Source organism: Xiphophorus couchianus, chromosome 13 (genome assembly GCF_001444195.1).
Source record: "Xiphophorus couchianus chromosome 13, X_couchianus-1.0, whole genome shotgun sequence".
NCBI lineage: Eukaryota > Metazoa > Chordata > Actinopteri > Cyprinodontiformes > Poeciliidae > Xiphophorus > Xiphophorus couchianus.
This window is the reverse complement of record NC_040240.1, coordinates 5,897,946-5,916,193: the sequence shown is the minus strand read 5'-3', so window position 1 is coordinate 5,916,193 and position 18,248 is coordinate 5,897,946. Positions and strand designations below refer to the sequence as shown.

At 41.6% G+C, this 18,248-nt stretch overlaps 2 protein-coding genes across 2 annotated transcripts; one reads left to right on the top strand and one right to left on the bottom strand.

Moving 5' to 3' along the window:
- The first annotated feature begins 237 nt into the window (after window positions 1–237).
- On the top strand, window positions 238–8,655 carry LOC114155376 (sodium-dependent neutral amino acid transporter B(0)AT3-like). The gene is made up of 12 exons (XM_028035240.1): window positions 238–593; window positions 1,060–1,200; window positions 2,187–2,324; window positions 2,769–2,950; window positions 4,121–4,231; window positions 4,331–4,443; window positions 4,634–4,762; window positions 4,857–5,013; window positions 5,160–5,364; window positions 5,444–5,603; window positions 6,854–7,016; window positions 8,124–8,655. The coding sequence occupies exons 1-12, from the start codon at window positions 452–454 to the stop codon at window positions 8,340–8,342; spliced, it is 1,860 nt and encodes a 619-aa protein (XP_027891041.1). The 5' UTR covers window positions 238–451; the 3' UTR covers window positions 8,343–8,655.
- Window positions 8,656–9,340: 685 nt separating this feature from the next.
- On the bottom strand, window positions 9,341–16,747 carry LOC114155381 (telomerase reverse transcriptase-like). The gene is made up of 9 exons (XM_028035245.1): window positions 16,464–16,747; window positions 13,061–14,342; window positions 12,567–12,756; window positions 12,325–12,478; window positions 12,091–12,258; window positions 11,817–11,978; window positions 10,792–10,893; window positions 10,613–10,698; window positions 9,341–10,535 (listed from the first exon to the last, which is right to left on the bottom strand). The coding sequence occupies exons 1-9, from the start codon at window positions 16,677–16,679 to the stop codon at window positions 10,451–10,453; spliced, it is 2,445 nt and encodes an 814-aa protein (XP_027891046.1). The 5' UTR covers window positions 16,680–16,747; the 3' UTR covers window positions 9,341–10,450.
- Between the last annotated feature and the right edge of the window lie 1,501 nt (window positions 16,748–18,248).

Sequence of the window (18,248 nt, the reverse complement as noted above, 5' to 3'; positions counted from 1 at the left end):
GGTCGGGGAGAGCTGCGGTCACGATGCCTCTGTGCGATCGGTTCTTCCTCACGCAGATGTCGTTCACTGCAGCGCGCAGCATCACCAGGTTATCCATTAATTAGCTGGGAACACTCCAATTTTGAACACGGAGGGAGGTTTAACCACTAAATCACTCGTGCTGTGTGCTCTCACTCCCTGTTTGTGACCTGATTTCACCTTAAAAAAAAAAGAAGATCCAATAAAAGGCTGCTGCTCTTGAGTCAGAAGCTGTAGTTCCATTGGAGGAGAGGCAGATAAAGGACAGGGAGAGGAGCTCCGGGCATCACTCTGACAAGACCGCTCCGGACTGTGAAATCTGGACCAAATCAGAACTACCTGCATGAGGGAATAAGACCTGGGTTAATACAACAACTGCGACCTTGTTGAGCCTTCTTTCTTTGGGAGGGAGGTTTATTTGCATTATCCAAGGATGGGGGAAGAAAAGAATTCTGCTACGGAGGAGAGACCCAAATGGGACAACAAGGTCCAGTACCTGCTGACATGCATTGGCTTTGCGGTTGGGCTTGGCAACGTGTGGCGGTTTCCCTACCTGTGCCAGATCTATGGAGGGGGTGAGGATGCTGCCTTTGAGTTCCTCGTATCTCATGTGTGTCTGGATTTCTGACATCAGGAGGACAGGTGTTCAGATCAATGCGCCCAACTTCTGTGTTTACTTCCTCATAGTTCCCAGGGTGGTATGTCAAAAGCTAAAGAGTTCCAGAGAACAGGTGAAGTTGTGCAAGCAGGCATTTCCAGTAAAAGGTGCTCAGCCTCTATCAACTTTACATATTGACTCTGAGATTTAGATTCGCACGGGGAGGATCTTGGGTTTTTGTGTAACTGCCTCAGAATGATTAGCCGGTGAAGTGTTCATGGGTTCTTGGTTACAAATCTAGTTTTCTCAGAAAAAAAAAGCCCCTGTTATTGGCACAAACATTCACTTCATACTTTAGTTAAAACATATCAGAATTGTTATGATTTATTGTATAACGATAAAGCCTCCCAGCCTTGAGGTCTCAGTTTTCATGGTGTTATCAGGTGCATTCCTCATCCCGTACCTGGTTGCGCTGGTGTTCGAGGGCCTCCCCCTGCTGTACCTGGAGCTGGCGATCGGACAGAGGCTCCGCATGGGCAGCATCGGCGTTTGGAACAACATCTCTCCGCTGCTGGGTGGAGTCGGTGGGTGGAAGTTCAGCTCCTAATCCTGCGGGATGCATCCTTGCTTAGCATTTGTTCGTTTCGTGGAGTTAAAATTTTAGAACGATTTAAAACAGGTTTGTCCAAAGTGTGAGCCGGGGGCCACTCTTCTGATTTTGTGTGGCAGCAATTTGAAAATGAGTCAAATTTGCCATCAGGTGGCCGATGCCGACGGAAACTTTTTAGTCTTTAAATTAAGGCAAAACTTTTTACCCAAAAATGTCCTTTTTTTTTTTCTTGACACAGTAAGAATGACTTAAGATGCAAAGTATGTATCACTCCTTGTGCATTCAGCGAATAAGTGACTTTTACTCAATGGCAGACTCAAATATGATTTTAATGAATTTATTGAGGTCGGTCAAAAACAGTAATACAAACTGTAATCAGTCAAATTACAGCCTATATCGATACAGTCAAATACAGGATTTGACTGTATTTTATACAGTTATAAAGCTATTTTTATTATGAAAATATTACTTTCATAATTTGAAAGAGTGAACCAAATTATATTCTTATCCTGGAAAATAGACGTAATTTTATTTTAAATTTTGCCAAAAGGTTTTTTTTCGTTTGTTTTTTTTCCCTCGCGGGGAAGAAGCTTATAAATGATTGAAATGATTAAGATGATTATGACTGAAACTTGAGCCCAATGTAAAGTACAAAAATACCTTGACCTAATACCTTACCTGTCTAATAGGTTATATTTCAGTTAATAATTAAAGCAAGTTAGATATAACTCTATGTCCATTGCGGCTCTAGCAATGGCCTCTGGTTCTGATAAACCTTTAGGTTAACTAATATTAAATACACCATAGATATGATAGCAGCTCTTTGAAAAATTACAATAAGTTTGATAAGAAGTTGTTTACTTGTGGTATGAAAGCCCGTTTCGTGTTCGGCTACACTGTTTCCTCAGACTTCTTTGGAAAAACCCCTTCCGACTGACTGTTTTTCTTCCTTGTGTTCAGGCATTGCCTCCATGGTGGTGTCATTCCTGGTCTCCATGTTCTACAACACCATCATAGCCTGGGTGCTCTGGTACTTCTTTCACTCTTTTCAAAACCCGCTGCCATGGAGCCAGTGTCCTTTGAATGATAACCTAACAGGTGAGGAAAAATAACAACAAAAAAAAAAGTCCACGTTGGTGTCGTGTTGTTGCTTTGGATACCTTTTATTGAACGCAGTGTAATAATAATAAAAGAATAACGATTCACTAGGAAGTTTAAAGCACAGTGGTGCCAGTGGAAGTTGTCCGAGAGGGTGGGGGAATTTGCTTTGAGAAGATCGTTTAAGCTGAAAACTACAGTTAGGGATTACCACTTAACAGCCGAGTTAACCATCAATCTTTGAGCGGCAATTATTTTTGATGGATTTATTATACTGGCAGGTGAACTGCTTTATGACACCAAGAGTTATTGATTTAAATGTGTTTTCTTTTAAACCTGTCCTGTAAGGAAATCAGAAGTAATTTTAAGTAAAAACATCACCTAAAGTTGTTCTTTCTTTTAATATCCCAGTTATTGTGTTATGGGTGTGGTGTGTTCCCATAGGCTACAGCCTCGAATGTGAGAAGAGCACTCCGGTGAATTACTTCTGGTACCGCGAGACGCTGAACATCACCGAAGACATCGAGATCAGCGGCTCGCTGCAGTGGTGGATGGTCATCTGTCTGGCCACGGCCTGGTCCGTCATCTACATCTGCTTCATCAAAGGCATCGACTCCGTGGGAAAGGTCAGCACGCAAAATCTGTGATTTGGCATGGGCTGCTGGCTGGTACCAAGACGCAGCCAGGTTTTAAAAAGTCAATGTTTCACAATTTTGTGAGATTCTAGAGAACCTGTTGAAATATTTTTCCATCGTTTCATGGAAACAGTTGAATTAATCCTGTTAATGTAACTCTGGTTTAAAAATACAGTGAGGAAACTACGAGCAATGTGCCACTTGCAGGCAAGTTACTTGAGCTGTTTCCTCAACTAAGTACCAGTTTTTGTACTCTCAGTGATACTCTGAGTGATACTCAGTGATATCACAGTATCTCAGTGCTGTTTTTTTTTTACTTCTCTGTAAAAAACAGAGAAGTACTACCACACTACATGCTAGGTATTTTTACCCCTTCACCAATTTGTACCTTCGTAGTTTTGGTCATTTTCCAGTGGTGGGCACACGTTCGCTAATCGGCTAATGGGCTAACTGTGGAGCTAATTTTGTGCGTTAGCAGTTTTTGCTAATTTTGAGAACATTTAGTGCGGCTAGCTTCCTCTTGCTTGTTTTATACGACTAAATTCTGATTTATTCTGCTATTTTGTGAACTTTCTGTTGAAAAATGCTTGAAATCTGTGTTGACGTTTTGGTCATAAGCCGTAAAAAATTTATTCTAGTCGCAGACATTTACACTCGTTCTTATTTTTAAGTGGGTGAAAACTATGCTCATCAGTTTCGCCTTTAATTTATTTATTTTTTCCAGAAAGCTCTGAGAAAATTGCAAATATACAACAAATGAACGAACGAGATACAGAATAATTCAACACCACCATAAACAACCAGGAGTGTTAATGAAGTACATGAAAACATTCACCTATATGAATTAGATTGAGAGCACCCTCACATTCTCATTGTGACGCGTTGGATTTCAATATTGCTGAATGTAGCGCTTCAACAGTAGATCCTGCCAATATCTTTTTGGCAAGATATTGATAGTGATCTGCAATATTTTTAGATCACTGTAAAATCAGTTAATAAATGTTATGTAACCTTTTTTTTTCTGAAACAATGAAATGATGGTAATTGACTAAAGGTCATCTGATAGCATTCCGCACCTACTGCAGATGAATAAACAACTACGGTACCTTTGATTTAAATGAAAACCAGAATCTCTTATCGAGATGTTTTGAACCTTTTCAGGCTGTGTATGTGACGGCCACATTCCCTTACCTGGTTCTGACCATATTCTTGGTCCGTGCCCTCACTCTGCCTGGAGCTACTGATGGGCTGCAGTACCTCTTCACTCCTGACGTGGGTTTGCCCGTGACATAACATGTTTTGTACCCTAGACAAAAACAAAACAAAACCAAAAAAACAGGTGTAATTGATATGTTGTTCTCCTTACTGCAGTGGGAAATACTTAAGAGCCCCCAGGTTTGGTTAGACGCTGCAACCCAGATCTTCTTCTCTCTTTCTGTGGCTTTCGGAGGTCTAATAGCATTCTCCAGCTATAATCCAGAGAGGTGAGGCATCAAACAACAGGTCAAGTTGAGAGGCAGGTCAGTTGCCTCTCAACTTGATATGCCTCAAGTTGAGAGGCAACTTGGGGCAGATCAAGTTAATGGGGGGGGCACCCCCAGTATTGGGGGTCCCCCACCCACCCACTATTGGGGGTGGGGGACCTCAGCTTTATTTTTTTTTCTTGACTTTTAGGAATGACTGTGAGAGAGATGCTCTTGTTGTGGGAATAACAAACAGTGCCACATCCCTCTATGCATCCATTCCCATTTTTTCCATCCTGGGGTTCAAAGCTAGGACTGGCTTCAACACCTGTCTAGAAGAGTACGTTTGCATGGATATCTGTGGTTGCTTCTACGGAGAATGAAGTGTGGCCCAGCGAAATTTGTAGAAATAGCGTCTCTAATCTCGTCTACAGGAACATCCTGACTCTGACTAACCACTTTGACATCGCAGAACGAAACATGACACTGGAAAACTACGACCAGTGGTTTGATTACTTAAATCTGACACATCCAGGAGAAATATCTTCTTTACCCTTAAGGGTCTGTGATCTACAGGAGTTTCTTGATCAGGTACTCTTGTTTTCTGCACTCCTCTTGTTCAATCATGCCACACACTATGATCCTTTGTGTTGCTCCTTGTCCTGTAAAAGACTAAACATTCTTTTTGTACATGATGAAGCATTTTCTCCTGCCTGACTTTAATCTCCTTCTCCAAGAGTGCTTCTGGAACAGGCCTGGCCTTCATTGTATTCACAGAGGCAGTCTTAGAGATGCCTGGGTCCCAGGTCTGGGCCATATTGTTCTTCGTTATGCTCTTCAGTCTGGGACTGTCCACCATGTTTGGCAACATAGAGGGAATCCTCACGCCTCTCAAGGAGCTCAAACTGGTCCCAAAGTGGCTCTCCCATGACGTTTTGACAGGTGATTCAGCTTGTATCCGGTCTTATTCATGGAGGAACTGAACTCCCTCTCTGAATTAACATTTCCCTCACTTCTTTAGCGATCGTCTGTTTGGTCTCGTTTTTGGTTGGCCTCATCTTCACCCTGGGCTCCGGTAACTATTGGGTGGAGGTCTTCAACAGCTATGTGGGATCCGTACCGCTACTCATCATCGCATTTTGTGAGATTATCGGGGTCGCTTACTTCCGCGGAATGAAAACGTAAGGATTCCTCCATGTTCCCCATGGCCCCTCTTACAATCTTACACAACTATACAATTAAAAAAAATTGAGTTTGGTTAATTATTTCTGTATTGCAACAATGCTTCTTTGTGATAAATGTTATACCAATGGAAAGCCTGTTTATCGGCTTTTAAACAACATCACATTGGCAAGGAAAATTCATTTCTATATCGACAAAGTATTAGAGCCAAGTTAAGACAAAAACATTTTAAACTACAAGAAAAGAGTCACAATATTACAGGAATAAAGTCAGAATATTGTGAGAACAAAGTCATAGTGTTACAAGAATTACAAGAGTAAAGTAGAATGACGATAAAGTCAAACTAATACCTTAATAGCATAAATAGAATAAAGTGATAACGAGATTAAAATAAGACAATGAAGTTGGAGTAAAACGAGAATAAAGTCAAAGAAAAGACCTAATCTTGTAATACATCAACATCAGTGGTCACGAGAAGATCTGATAATCTTAATAACTATCAAAGTTTTTTTTTCTCATTGAAACAACTTTTTTCTATAAAAGGTTTAAATAAAAAGATTATTCCATAGTGGATTAGTTATGATCCATTGGATAGGATGATTAAAGGTCAAAGGTCAAATACAAAGATAAAATGAAAATTTTACAGTTTATGATTTTGACAAGCAGTGGCATGTCGGAGTACCTTACACTATCACCAAAGTCTGGCATCTCCTCCTTATAGTCACCAGCTTGGTCACACGTCATTGTGGGATGGCATCCTATTCTTGGATTCAAATTTCCCACAAGTCATCCAATGTAGTTCTAATGATTCCGCTGGCATGAAAAGCAGCACCCAGCTGAAAAATGCGTTCAATGAAGTTGAGGTATAGAATATGAGCCGACCTTATGCTCCACTCTAAATTCTGAAGGTGGTCTCTGGAAATCCCGGCTTTGCTTGGAGAAGGCGCTGACATCTCGGAGTTTCGAGTTTGGTCCCTAAAAGGGGAAGATATGGGATATTTTCATGTCTCGCTGCATTGACATTGCCTCCACAAAAAGATTTTTTGACATTGACAGACAGGATATGGCAAGTTTTCATTACATCATCCTTAGGAAGTGACATTGAAGGGGCAATAAAGAGACTTTGCTTAAATAATTATTACAGAGAATAATTCTTTAAGGACGAAAAATCAACCAAACATAAAGTTGCTTACCTTTTTGTGCAAATTACATAATCCTATCTTCCATACAACTCCGTTTCCTCTGACAGATTTAGTGAAGACATTTACTTCATGACCGGGAGGAAGCTCAACATCTACTGGAAGGCATGCTGGATGGTGATTAGTCCATTGCTGCTCCTGGTGGTTTTTGTTGCTTACGTGGCTCTCCAGGCTAATGCATATCCAACATATCCTGCATGGAACCCAGATTATGTAAGCAAGTCAACTTTTGCATGACATCATACTTACAGTTGGAAGTTTTTAATTAATGACTTTAAAATGGCATACACACACACACACACACACAAAATTAAAACCTCAACAGACTCAACTTAACAAATTGTTAATAGTAGAAAAAAAATTCCTTGATCAACAAAAAAGAAACATTTTCTTTCAGCTAAAACGAAGTGAAATCTATTTATCACTTGCCTCAAAAAAGTGACATCCCCAAGGTAGCTGGCTTTAAGCTTTAAAGGTACAGTGTGCGTCAGGTTTATGCTATGCTAGTTCTGCGCTCATTCTTTTGAAAATAAAATACCTTGCCGATTTCTGAACAGCCCAAATTTTCAAGAGCGAAATATTCTTTTTTAGTTTTAACTAATGTACAGACACGAAAGGTAATATTGTACGTATCAGGCCGTTTAACCTAACCGTAATGAGCAACACATGTCCTACTGTAAGAAGAAATTTAGCTTAGCGTAGAAAAAAAATGTAATTTGCAATGTCACATTTATATTTCATTTCGGTCATGACCGAAAGAACGAGATCGCGGATACAAGCGGCCGAAATGGGTTTTCTCCTTAGGGTGGCTGGGCTCTCCCTTAGAGATAGGGTGAGAAGCTCAGTCATCCGGGAGGGACTCAAAGTAGAGCCGCTGCTCCTTCACATCGAGAGGAGCCAGTTGAGGTGGCTCGGGCATCTGGTCAGGATGCTTCCTGGACGCCTCCCTGGTGAGGTGTTCCGGGCACGTCCCACCGGGAGGAGGCCCCGGGGAAGACCCAGGACACACTGGAGGGACTATGTCTCTCGGCTGGCCTGGGAACGCCTCGGGATTCCCCCGGAAGAGCTGGAAAAAGTCGCCGGGGAGAGGGAAGTCTGGGCCTCCCTTCTGAAGCTGCTACACCCGCGACCCAACCTCGGATAAGCGGAAGAAGATGGACGGATGGATGGACATTTATATTTCAGCCCAACCCATTTAAAGACTATTAGTTATGATCAAAAAGATAGAAATATGGTTCATTCAGATCAAAAGTTCTTTCACTGCATTTATTTTCAAAGTATACTCCATTTTTCTGAGCTTCTGTATTTCTTTTTCCTTAGGACAAATTTCCTCAAACTGAGCCGAAGGAATACCCAAAGTGGGTGTTCGGCATAATCGTCCTCCTCATCGTTGTCCCCGTCCTTTCTATCCCTGTGGTGGCCGTCTACAACCTGATCTGCTGTGGAATTAAGAGGTCTTCTGCCAATGTTTCCCCCAACCCCTACAACAACGAAGCCTTTGAGATCGAAACACAGGAACGGAGGAAACAAAGCATTTAAAGGATGAACAGCATTTCCATCCAAAGTCGCCCATTATACTCCCATTAATTTGATTATGAAGATACATTTGAACTGGACATGTGAGATAATAAGAGACATATTTCTACACTTCAATCAATTTTCACACTTGAAAAGACTTTTATGTAACAGTGAATTCCTTCATATACTTTGCATGTTGATGTAACATGTTCTGAAACAGAGACTCGATTCTTTTATTTGAAAAAGAGATTTCAAAGATTCTGTAATTCCAAATGTCAGAATTTTATTTTTTCAAATTGGATTTGGATGAGTTTATGAAATTGGCATAAAAAAAGTAGAACATCCTGTGATTGGTATTTTCCTTACGAACCTAAATAAAAGAAAGAACCACAGACAACGTATATGAATTTTATGTAGAGCTTTTGCAAAAGGAGAACACTCTGCCAATTCTTCCTCCGAACAATCCACAGAGCATTCTGATCGGCTCTCACATGAGCTCCTGTTTTTATTGTCAAAGAAGAACAGGCAAGGGGGCAGTCAGGAAAACAACAGAGGTCGTAAAGCTTCTAACCCAAACATCTAACAACCCAGTTCCAGATGTGATATCTGATCAAACGTCTGAGCCCGGTTCAAATCTCGGTCAGTACTGTCAATAAAACAAAATACGACTGTTCACAGGTAGTTACTAAATTAGGAGGTGCGTAAAGTTGAACCGACAGTAGTGACCTCCATACACACGTAAGGAAGAGAACACTTTAAACAGAAAATCACAATGATCTATAGGCTGAATGTGAACTAAAGTAAGAATAAAATGATAATACCAAAAAATCTCTAACATTCCCCCCTTTTTATCATTTCATTATGCGCGTAAACCTTATGCAAAAGCTAAGCATAGAAAAGAAAAGAACCAATAAATGCAATTTTTTTTTCTCTAAGCTAAACACAGAAAATACACAATGAATAATTAGAATATAATGCAATAAATGAAAAAAAATAAAAGAAACAGCAAAAAATCAAAAGCAGTTTTCTCATCCTTAACACCACTTGTTTAACATTTTCAGTGTAGGAATCATTCAGCAAATGAATTTATCTGTTTATTTATTACAGGACTTCATCATTGTTCAGAAAATCGTCAGAAACTTGAAACAAGTCATCTTCAGTTGTCTCATATGATGCCTTTGCCAACTGATAGTTGATAACAGTTGTGTTAATTGTTTTAAACATCATTTTTCGTAGACAAGGAATAATGCAACCCGTAAAAAGGTAGAACAGAATTAAAACAACCAGAATAGGCGTCACGAGCTTTAACAGCAAATTCCACCATGGTCCAGATGTAAGCCATGAAAGCAAATCAAAAGAGGTTGAGCCGCGTGTTCCACTCTCTACATATTGTCTGAGATCTTCCAGCTCATATAGAGCATCAGAAATAGTTCCTCCAGTACCTGTTTCATCAGGTATAAAAGTACAGCACGTTGGGCCAATGATTTTACAGACCCCTCCCTGAGGGGCAGTGAGGAAACTGCATCCTGTGCCATCACCTATCACAGGTTGTTAAAACAGACATTGCATCATCGACAGGAGTTTCATTAGCATCATAAACATAAGTACAACATTCTCTAGTGTCATCTTCATCAGTGTCAGCATAATCAAACAATGGCTTAACTTAAAGAAAATAAATTTGGCTTTGTCATTCTCCATCAGGGGAATTACTTTAATTTTTTTTATCAAAGAACGCAGACTTTGAATGAGACCACATCCGCAGGGCACCAGGAAAACAGCTACAAAACTGTAATGACAAAACAGAGTTCAGATTTTCCAAAGGCATCATTCATTTGTGTAGTCATCACAAATATCTTCAATTCACTGTGTGTCCGAGTGAATTCTCCAACGCTCGTGGCTCTGTGGCTGCTATCGTCGAAATAAATGTGAAACCGCTTCTCCAAGCAGTCACACTCCTCCTCGAATGACAACAGCTTTTGTTGCAGAGTCCAGAGTCCTGCGTGGAGCTCTGAACTCCAGGCCAGTCTGTGTAGAAAGCCATGAGCAACTCATCACGTGAAGCCTTATCTCCTACTTGTCCAGTTCTGCTCATTAAATGGTGGATGTGATCCATTCAATTTACGTTTCCATTATTTTATATACCCGTAACACAAACAACAGAGCAGACAGGACACGACCGATCCCTGAGGAATCCCTCGGCACTGGTGGTACGTCCTGCAACGCGCGGGGTCGTGCTTTGGAACAAGTGTATTAAACAAACCAGGATGTTTAGTAAGATAAGCATGACTTACTTCTTTCCATACTGAACTACGCTGCCTGTTAGCATTTGGATAAAGAACTGTGAAGCTTCTTTGCCTCGGAGATCAGAGCAGAAATGCTGCAAAAACGGAGATAAATTTAGATTAATGTTGTGGGAAAATTTATTTAAATCCCAACATAAAAGAGCGTCAAATTGTAATCCAAGTCTCACTTGTTCTACTAGGATGGCATGGTGGAGTTTTGCACTCTTCTGCAACGACATTAAAAATCCCTTCATGTTGGTGGATCCCATGTTGTCCTCCAGAAAGTCTGCCTATGGCAACAAAAAATGACAGCAGAGAAAAACAGGCATTTTCTTTCCCCAAAGAAGAAAAGTGAAATGTGAGACACACTTTTGTAGTGGGCTCTGCTTTCCCCGAACGCCGCTAAAGAAATACAGATGCAGTGCTTCAAAAGTCACTCAGTTAGAAATTAGAGACCAACTGTGTGTGATTTAATCTAAAGTTGTGGCAAGAAGAAAAAAATAGTATATATAAAAAGTTCTGTTTGCACTTTGCCACAAACGTAAGGAACAGAGAATGCTAGTCTATATGTAAAAAGCTGCACCCAGTGTGAAACATGGTGGCAAGCAGCATCAGGGCTGCTTTTCTTCAGCAGCTACAATAGCACAGCTTACATCAACACATTCACATGTATTAGATTGACTTAGTCAAAGTTTATCAAGTTAGGAATCTGAGACCAGACGAGAGAATAGCCCAAAAAAAAAGAAAATGGCATTTTTTTTGTAAAATAAAATTTAAAAACAATGTGTCTATCACCTAAAACCCCGATTAGGTGTGTTAAAGTTAGAGGCTGTGACAAAATGCGATAGAGCTCTAGGGATGCAAATAGCATAAATATTGTACCAACAATGAATTGTTTTCTCCAGCATGGTCAACGTGTTTTATAAAAATAGATAAAAACAGATCGATGAAACAAACATAATTGGTAAGATTTTTTTACTGCAAGGATTAATAGTTGATTAAAATCAGCAAAATGAGACAAGAGTATGTTCATTTCATACTTATGATATTATATTGAGCATTGGGTGTAAACCAACTACATAAAGTAACTGTGCATATATGGTATATATCCTTCTATACCGTAAAATGATCCTTCTAGCTGCTAGAAGGATTTAAGATTCTAGCACTACACTAGTCACATAGCATAGTTATCCATGAAGTTAAATAACAGCACCTGTCTAACAAAGGCCTTTTTCAGGCCCTCGTGGGAATCTGCCCAGATCTTGGCATAGCGGCGGATGGTGAAGAACTCATTCTGGACGGGACACAAGGCCTGGCCAATCACCTCTATGAGTTTGTCATGCGGCAGGCTCTCGTAGGCTCCACTCACATCCACCTGTTAGACAAATAAGACACTGATACAAATCTTCCTCAGTTGTCATTTTACAAAAACAGGTATTTTGCAATGGCTTGAGAGAAAAACCAAACTATCAGAAGTTGTGACTCACTTTGACAAAGTAGAGCGGTTGCGGTCGGTCTTTCTGGGCTGGTGCCAGAGAGCTCAGCACCTTGTGAATATCCGTCATCCCCCACACCGTGGCGCCGAGGAGGGATGGAGTGGAGCGCACGCAGGCCCTCAGCATGTCCAGCAAGTCCCGCACCCGTGCCTGGAACAACTGCACGAGGAATTAAGTTACAGCTGTAACTTCCATAAGCTACGGTATCTAAAAGTCCCGGCGTACCCTCGTTTTGGGATCCGTTCCTATAACTCGTGTGATGGGCCTCATGCCGTCTGACTTGGGAATGAAACGAAGTCGGGAGATGACGGTGCCTTTGGGGAGAGACGCTGCCTGAGCAGGAGACAACTCCTCCATCTGACCTTTGGAGAGGTGACCTCTGTGAGAACAAATTTTTATTTTTAAATGAAGCTGTCTGTTCTGTATCCCAAACTCGGGTGTAATCAGAGAACCACCTCAGTACATACTTGAAAGCCAAGTCCTGAAGTTTGGTCCAGACTTCCTGTCGGTAGAACCTGATGGCGTTCTTCTGCCCCACGCTCTCCGTGGCATAGAAACAAGCGCGGACGAGACCCACGACAAAGCCGTCCAGCAGCCAGGTCAGGAAGTGACCCAGGATCTGCGTCCGGTACGCAAGCTCGCTGGGTGGGATTCGGCCTGAAAGTAAGACGAGCCAGTTCAGAACGTCAAAAACAAGAAGCGCAACTAAAACCGCACCAATCAGAGTTCTATGGCAAAGTTCACTTCAACCAAACCAAGACCTCGGCTTTTAGGCAAACCGGAGTTTGGTGTTTAGGTTCTCATCAGAGTTCAATTGTGCATTCAGACCTCCCCAAATGAACCGGACCTTCTAAGGACTAAACGGTGTGTGTAACAGAACCTTTGCTTGCATGAACTGCAGACATCTCTCAACCTTTCAATAACAAAAAAAATAGCATATCTGAGAGCATATCTGACTTACCGGTTTTACTGATCTTCAACCAGTCGCAGTCATTCACCTTCATGTTCCACATCAGCTCAGCCAGCGACAGCCTCTCAAACTTGCCGCTGTGGAGAAAAACCCTGGCTTTGGCGAAGAAATGGACCCGGTTGTGGTCCGAGCCCCACATCTCTCGCGGAATCACAGTAGAGAGGCATTCTCTGACGAACAGGAAGACCCGATGGGGCGCACAGTGTTTAGGTAATAGGGAGTTTAGCTCTCCGGGTCCAGTGTTACACTCTTCGACCAAAGGGCAGATTCTCTGAAGGATCTTGCTGTAAGGGCATTTCTTGTGTTGCCGTAACAGCCGACTAAAGAGGGGAACCATGTTGAAGAACCTCTGGGGAAGCTTTTTCGGTTTCCTCTCTAAGCCGTTCAAATACATCAAGCCCTCAAAGAAGACGACTCGTATCAAGTCTTTCCCTTGTAACCTTCTGGATCCATCGGTGCTCTTTTTCTTCCTGTTGAGAAGGAAGCTGTGCAGGCCTCTGCCGCCGTACAGGAATCCCAGCGTGCGGATAAAACATTGTGAGGGCGGCAAAGGAGGAAAAGCTCCTGACCGCCAACTGGGACCGCCCTCAGTTGATGGCAACTCAATTGTCTGTTTGAAACCAGTCGTCCCATTTTCCACATTCCTCCTAGACGTTGCTGGTTCCACAAACCTAGCCTGTCTTTCCTCAACCGTTTGCTCCTGATTGCTTTCTGTGTTTGCTAACCGTCTCCTCTTTCCTGAGGAAGTCCCCGTCTCCTCCTCCAGCTGATCGAGTCCCCTCTTTCTTCTTCTCTTGTTCCCTTTTTCCTTTCTTCTTCTCCTAATCTGGCACTGAGCCAGATTCTCAACCTCCTGTCTTCTCCTAAAGCGCCGTGACCTTTGATCTCTTCCAAACTGAGGCAAACTGCGCCCCCTAAGTCGAGGCTGAAGATGAAACCCACTCGAGGGTGGGCCCGTGGACACCCTGTCATACACCGGGACGCCGCACACCTGGAAAACGCACGAAGGTGGCACCGCCACGAATACGGAGCAGCTCTCCAGCAGGTAGCGTGTGATGTCTGTGCCCAGGCGCAAGGTGACTTTCTTCCACAGGTCACTGCCATGGACATAGGCGGCACTTTGGGTCACGTCTCCTTGGAATTTGAAGTGGTCTGCGTCCCGATCCTCCTGCGGCAGGGCCAGCAGGTTGTAGCCATGCGCCAGGACGTTTCTTCTTCTTTTCCTTTTCATGGTGTTGAGAACAAAAGCCAGGAGTTCTGGTAGAGTGCAAATCTAGCAACAATATAAAATAACTCATTGTTAGGAAAACCAAACCTCTCAATATGATTGAGGTTGTTTTTGCATCAAAAACATGACATATTTATATTCCACTTTGAAAAGGAATATAAGTACTTTCTCAAAGTACGGCTTATTTTCACAAGTTACATAACATCCTGTTACTGTGCAACTTTGCAACTGTGTATATAACTGTGTTATTGGCTCTTATATTAAAGAGGCTCAAAATCACACTTTTAGGATTAGGAGTTAGAGTTTTTCATTATAAAACATATAATAAATGAGCTATATTATAAAATACATTTTATTATAAAATGTATAAATTTACTAGAATGGCTTGAGTTAGGCCATTTTGACATATACCTATTTCGGCTTAGATAGTCCAACTGGCCTGAAGGATTTTATCTAGCAGGTGCTTTTGTTCTGTAAATAAGGCCATTACCTTATCAGTACCCTGGTAATGGCCTCAACGCATCTCACAGTTGCACAATTGTTCCTTAGACTTCGACTTCGACTGACTTTGTTGTCATTTTCAATGCACAGGGTGTATACAGAACGAAATTTCGTTGCATACGGCTCAGGATAATGTTTGAGGTTCCAATGTTGTGAGTAAAATAAAATACAGTATAAAATATGAATATAAATCTAAATATAAAATATAAAGTGCAGGACTGACAGTAAAATAGAAGTTATTTAGCTCTGTACATGTGCAAGGTATAAAGTGGAGACCAGTTTTTGAGTGCAGTCCAGTTAAGAGTTCAGCAGTCTGATGGCAAGTAGGAAAAAGCTGTTTCGGAACCAGGTGGGCCTGCACCGGATGCTGCAGAACCTCTTTCCAGAGGGCAGCAGGGAGAACAGTCCATGGTGGGGGTGCGAGGGGTCACTGATGATGTTTCGGCCTCAGGACACGCATCCTGCATCGATGGTTGACCTGACACTTCACCCTTTTGCCTGAGCTGGGTGTGGAAGGTTGTTGCCGAAGCAGTTTCTCCTTGTGTGCCTTCTTCTCACTCACATGAGAGTTACCGAACTCTTTTGCAAGCTCAACCAGGAAGTCCACCCGTCTCTCCTGCACCCCAATGCATGCCTGATAAAGCACAGGTGCATTCAGTGCTGCCATGTCAATCATGTTTGCCAGGTTTGCTGACCAGCTGTCACATAGTGATGGAACCTTGGTCACCCCCTGCAAGATTATGACTGAAATAAATGCCATTAGTTCTTGTGAACTAAATAGGTGAAGCAGTCACCTATTTATCCTCCACAGCACAAAAGGCTGCATGCAAATTTGCATGTGCAAAGTCTCCCAGATTTCTTTTGCTTACACTTTTTGCATGATTTTTTTGAGGTGGATCAACACAATTAATTTGGTTAGTTTATTTCTAAACTGTCATTTTATACCCTCTTAGCTTTATTTCAAAGAGAAACATTACTCATTTCTTTTAGAAAAACCTTTGCATATTTTTTGAAACAGATTGTATGTTTTGCAAACTCTATGTACATTTGGCAAAATGACCTGGATAATGCAGCACAACATCATGGATCAGCTGCAAAAGGTCACATCTCTCCCAAAACACTTCATGTATGCTTCAAAACTAAACTGAAGAGCACTACCTACAGGAGATCTGATCTCCTGCAGGTATCATAGATACCCACCCCCAACATGGACAATTCACACTCCTACCTTCTGGCCTGACGGTCAACGACCACATTTACAATTGAAGAAGGGATGCTAATTTGAGCCATCAGAGTCGTCAGGGTGGACTCCGGCCTTTTGGCCCTGTTGAGCCGATATGGGAAGGACTCGAAAACCGTATCATCCTAGTGTTAATAAAAATCTGAAAAGTGTGAATTTGAGCCTCCTTATTATAGCAGTCAATAAAATTCAGGACAACTAAATGAATTTAGAAGTACCCAATGTTTTTTGAGTTATGCACTACTTTGTGCCATTACATAAAAAGCATTCAAACATGCACTTGTTACATGGAGGAAAAAGGTCAAAGTGTATGAATATTTTTGGAAGACACTGTATTATCTTCCACCAGTAGTCAATATTTAGAATGTGTCGATAATGAAGAGGGTTGTTGTGCCCTCTTCATAAAGCTGCTGAGTTCATCTCACCTCGCTGCAGCTGGGACTCTGCTGTAGCTCCTTATCAAAGCACACAAACACACCTCTGACAAACGTTTTGAAGCGGTTCGGGTCAACCTGCTCAACCAGAACCGGCTTCTTTCCTTCCTTGAACTCGATGCTGTCAGCGAACTCCTCCAGCGTCTGTATGTGCCGATACAGAGACCGGAGAATGTTCAACACGGCGGACATATCAGCCGCAGACATAATGACTTAAAGCCCCCTAACTCACGGTGGACACGGACCCCGTTATGTTGGCTAGCAAACAAACTACTTCCTGCCTTGAGGTATTGAGTTCGCCCGCCCGCCTTGCCGTTAGCCAATGAGGATTGGGTTTCCATATTCGTCCAATCAGAAAGCCTCCTACTTCAACGGTGAATCCGGCGTTCACCAATCGCCAACAAGAAAATGTTTGTTGTCATAGATCCCCGTTATGATGAATAGTCGCACGTGAAAGTAAATTAAAATAAATTAATATAAATTAATTTAATTAAAATAAATTAATTTAAATTAATTTAAATTAATTATAAAACTGTTTTAGTTCCATATAAAGGCTGCTAAAACTACGAACATCCCAGAAGAAAATCCAGTAAAACCCCCAACATACCAAACATGAATTTAGAATAATCAAACACGGAATGAAGCAGCAGTGATAGTTTGTGGCTCATTTAAGCTATAAAAGATGTAAAAAGAAAAGACGTTTGATAAAAGATGGCGGAGCAGCCGCTCTATTTGCTGCACTATGATTGGGAGGTGAGTTATGTTTGTTCGTAGTTAACATTTTTAACTGAATAAACATAACCACATATAATAAACATATATAAAAATGACCTTTATATATAGTAATAAACATTTCCACATATCACCTCTGATGTCCACCGGACTCTCAGCTGCCATGTCAACTGTCAAACTGAAGGACACGTGTTCAGTTTTCTTGAATGAAATTACTTTGAAGGAAGATTTTGTCATTTCATTGGTAGAGATAAGTAGGAAGTGACATTAATGTTCCAGATGTACATACAGTATGATTAACAATTTGATAGTTGTCATCTGTAAATTTCTAAATGACCACAAGAGGGAGTAACAATATTAGCAACAGTGTTAAAAGTGCAATTGCATAAGAAGTTAATGTCCGGGCTCAAGTTTTCATGGTCCATAGACAATCCTGAATCCATGGTTTGGAATGACAGAGAGGAATATTACAGCATAACATTAAAACGGTGTTTGTTGTGGATACTGTGTCCTGTCAACCTTCTACTGTTTCTGAGGCGGATGATGTCCATCCGCCTGATGACTTTGTGTTGCAAAAGGGAAAAAAGTCAGGAACCTGTTTGCTTTTTGTACGTGAGAGAGGTATTGAACAGAAATAAAAAGAGGAGTGAAGCTATATCATTTTTGATTTTATTGCCATTTCTCAGATATATTCACTTGCCTTCCCAGACATCCGTTAATATGCAAATAAATGATTACATCAGTCAAAGCAAAAAGAATATTATTCCAATAAAAAGTAGGGGGAAAAAAAGGTTAATGCCCAGTGTTGTTGCGCAACACCCCCCCTCCTCCTTTCTGTCTCTACTCTCTCACTCTCGTACTTCCTCTTCTGAGAGGGGAGATGTGCTACCAGCTCTCCGTCTAACGGGTCCGTTGAGTTTCCTAAATCTGCTGGGATTTACCCTGTCCAGAACTGAAGTAAACTCTGTTTAAGCTGGTTTCGAGAAACGATTCGCCTGGTTATCTGACGGCCTACATCCAGGTGTCCCACCCTTCTTCCCCCTG

Excerpts from the sequence above, each read along its gene's own strand:
- LOC114155381 (XM_028035245.1), bottom strand. The coding sequence starts at position 16,679 with ATGTCTGCGGCTGATATGTCCGCCGTGTTGAACATTCTCCGGTCTCTG. Across the intron at positions 12,479-12,566 it reads CTTCAGGACTTGGCTTTCAA|AGGTCACCTCTCCAAAGGTC; the intron begins GTATGTACTGAG and ends TTGTTCTCACAG. Across the intron at positions 10,894-11,816 it reads AAAAGGCCTTTGTTAGACAG|GCAGACTTTCTGGAGGACAA; the intron begins GTGCTGTTATTT and ends TTGTTGCCATAG.
- LOC114155376 (XM_028035240.1), top strand. The coding sequence starts at position 452 with ATGGGGGAAGAAAAGAATTCTGCTACGGAGGAGAGACCCAAATGGGAC. Across the intron at positions 4,763-4,856 it reads TTCAACACCTGTCTAGAAGA|GAACATCCTGACTCTGACTA; the intron begins GTACGTTTGCAT and ends TCTCGTCTACAG. Across the intron at positions 5,604-6,853 it reads TACTTCCGCGGAATGAAAAC|ATTTAGTGAAGACATTTACT; the intron begins GTAAGGATTCCT and ends TTCCTCTGACAG.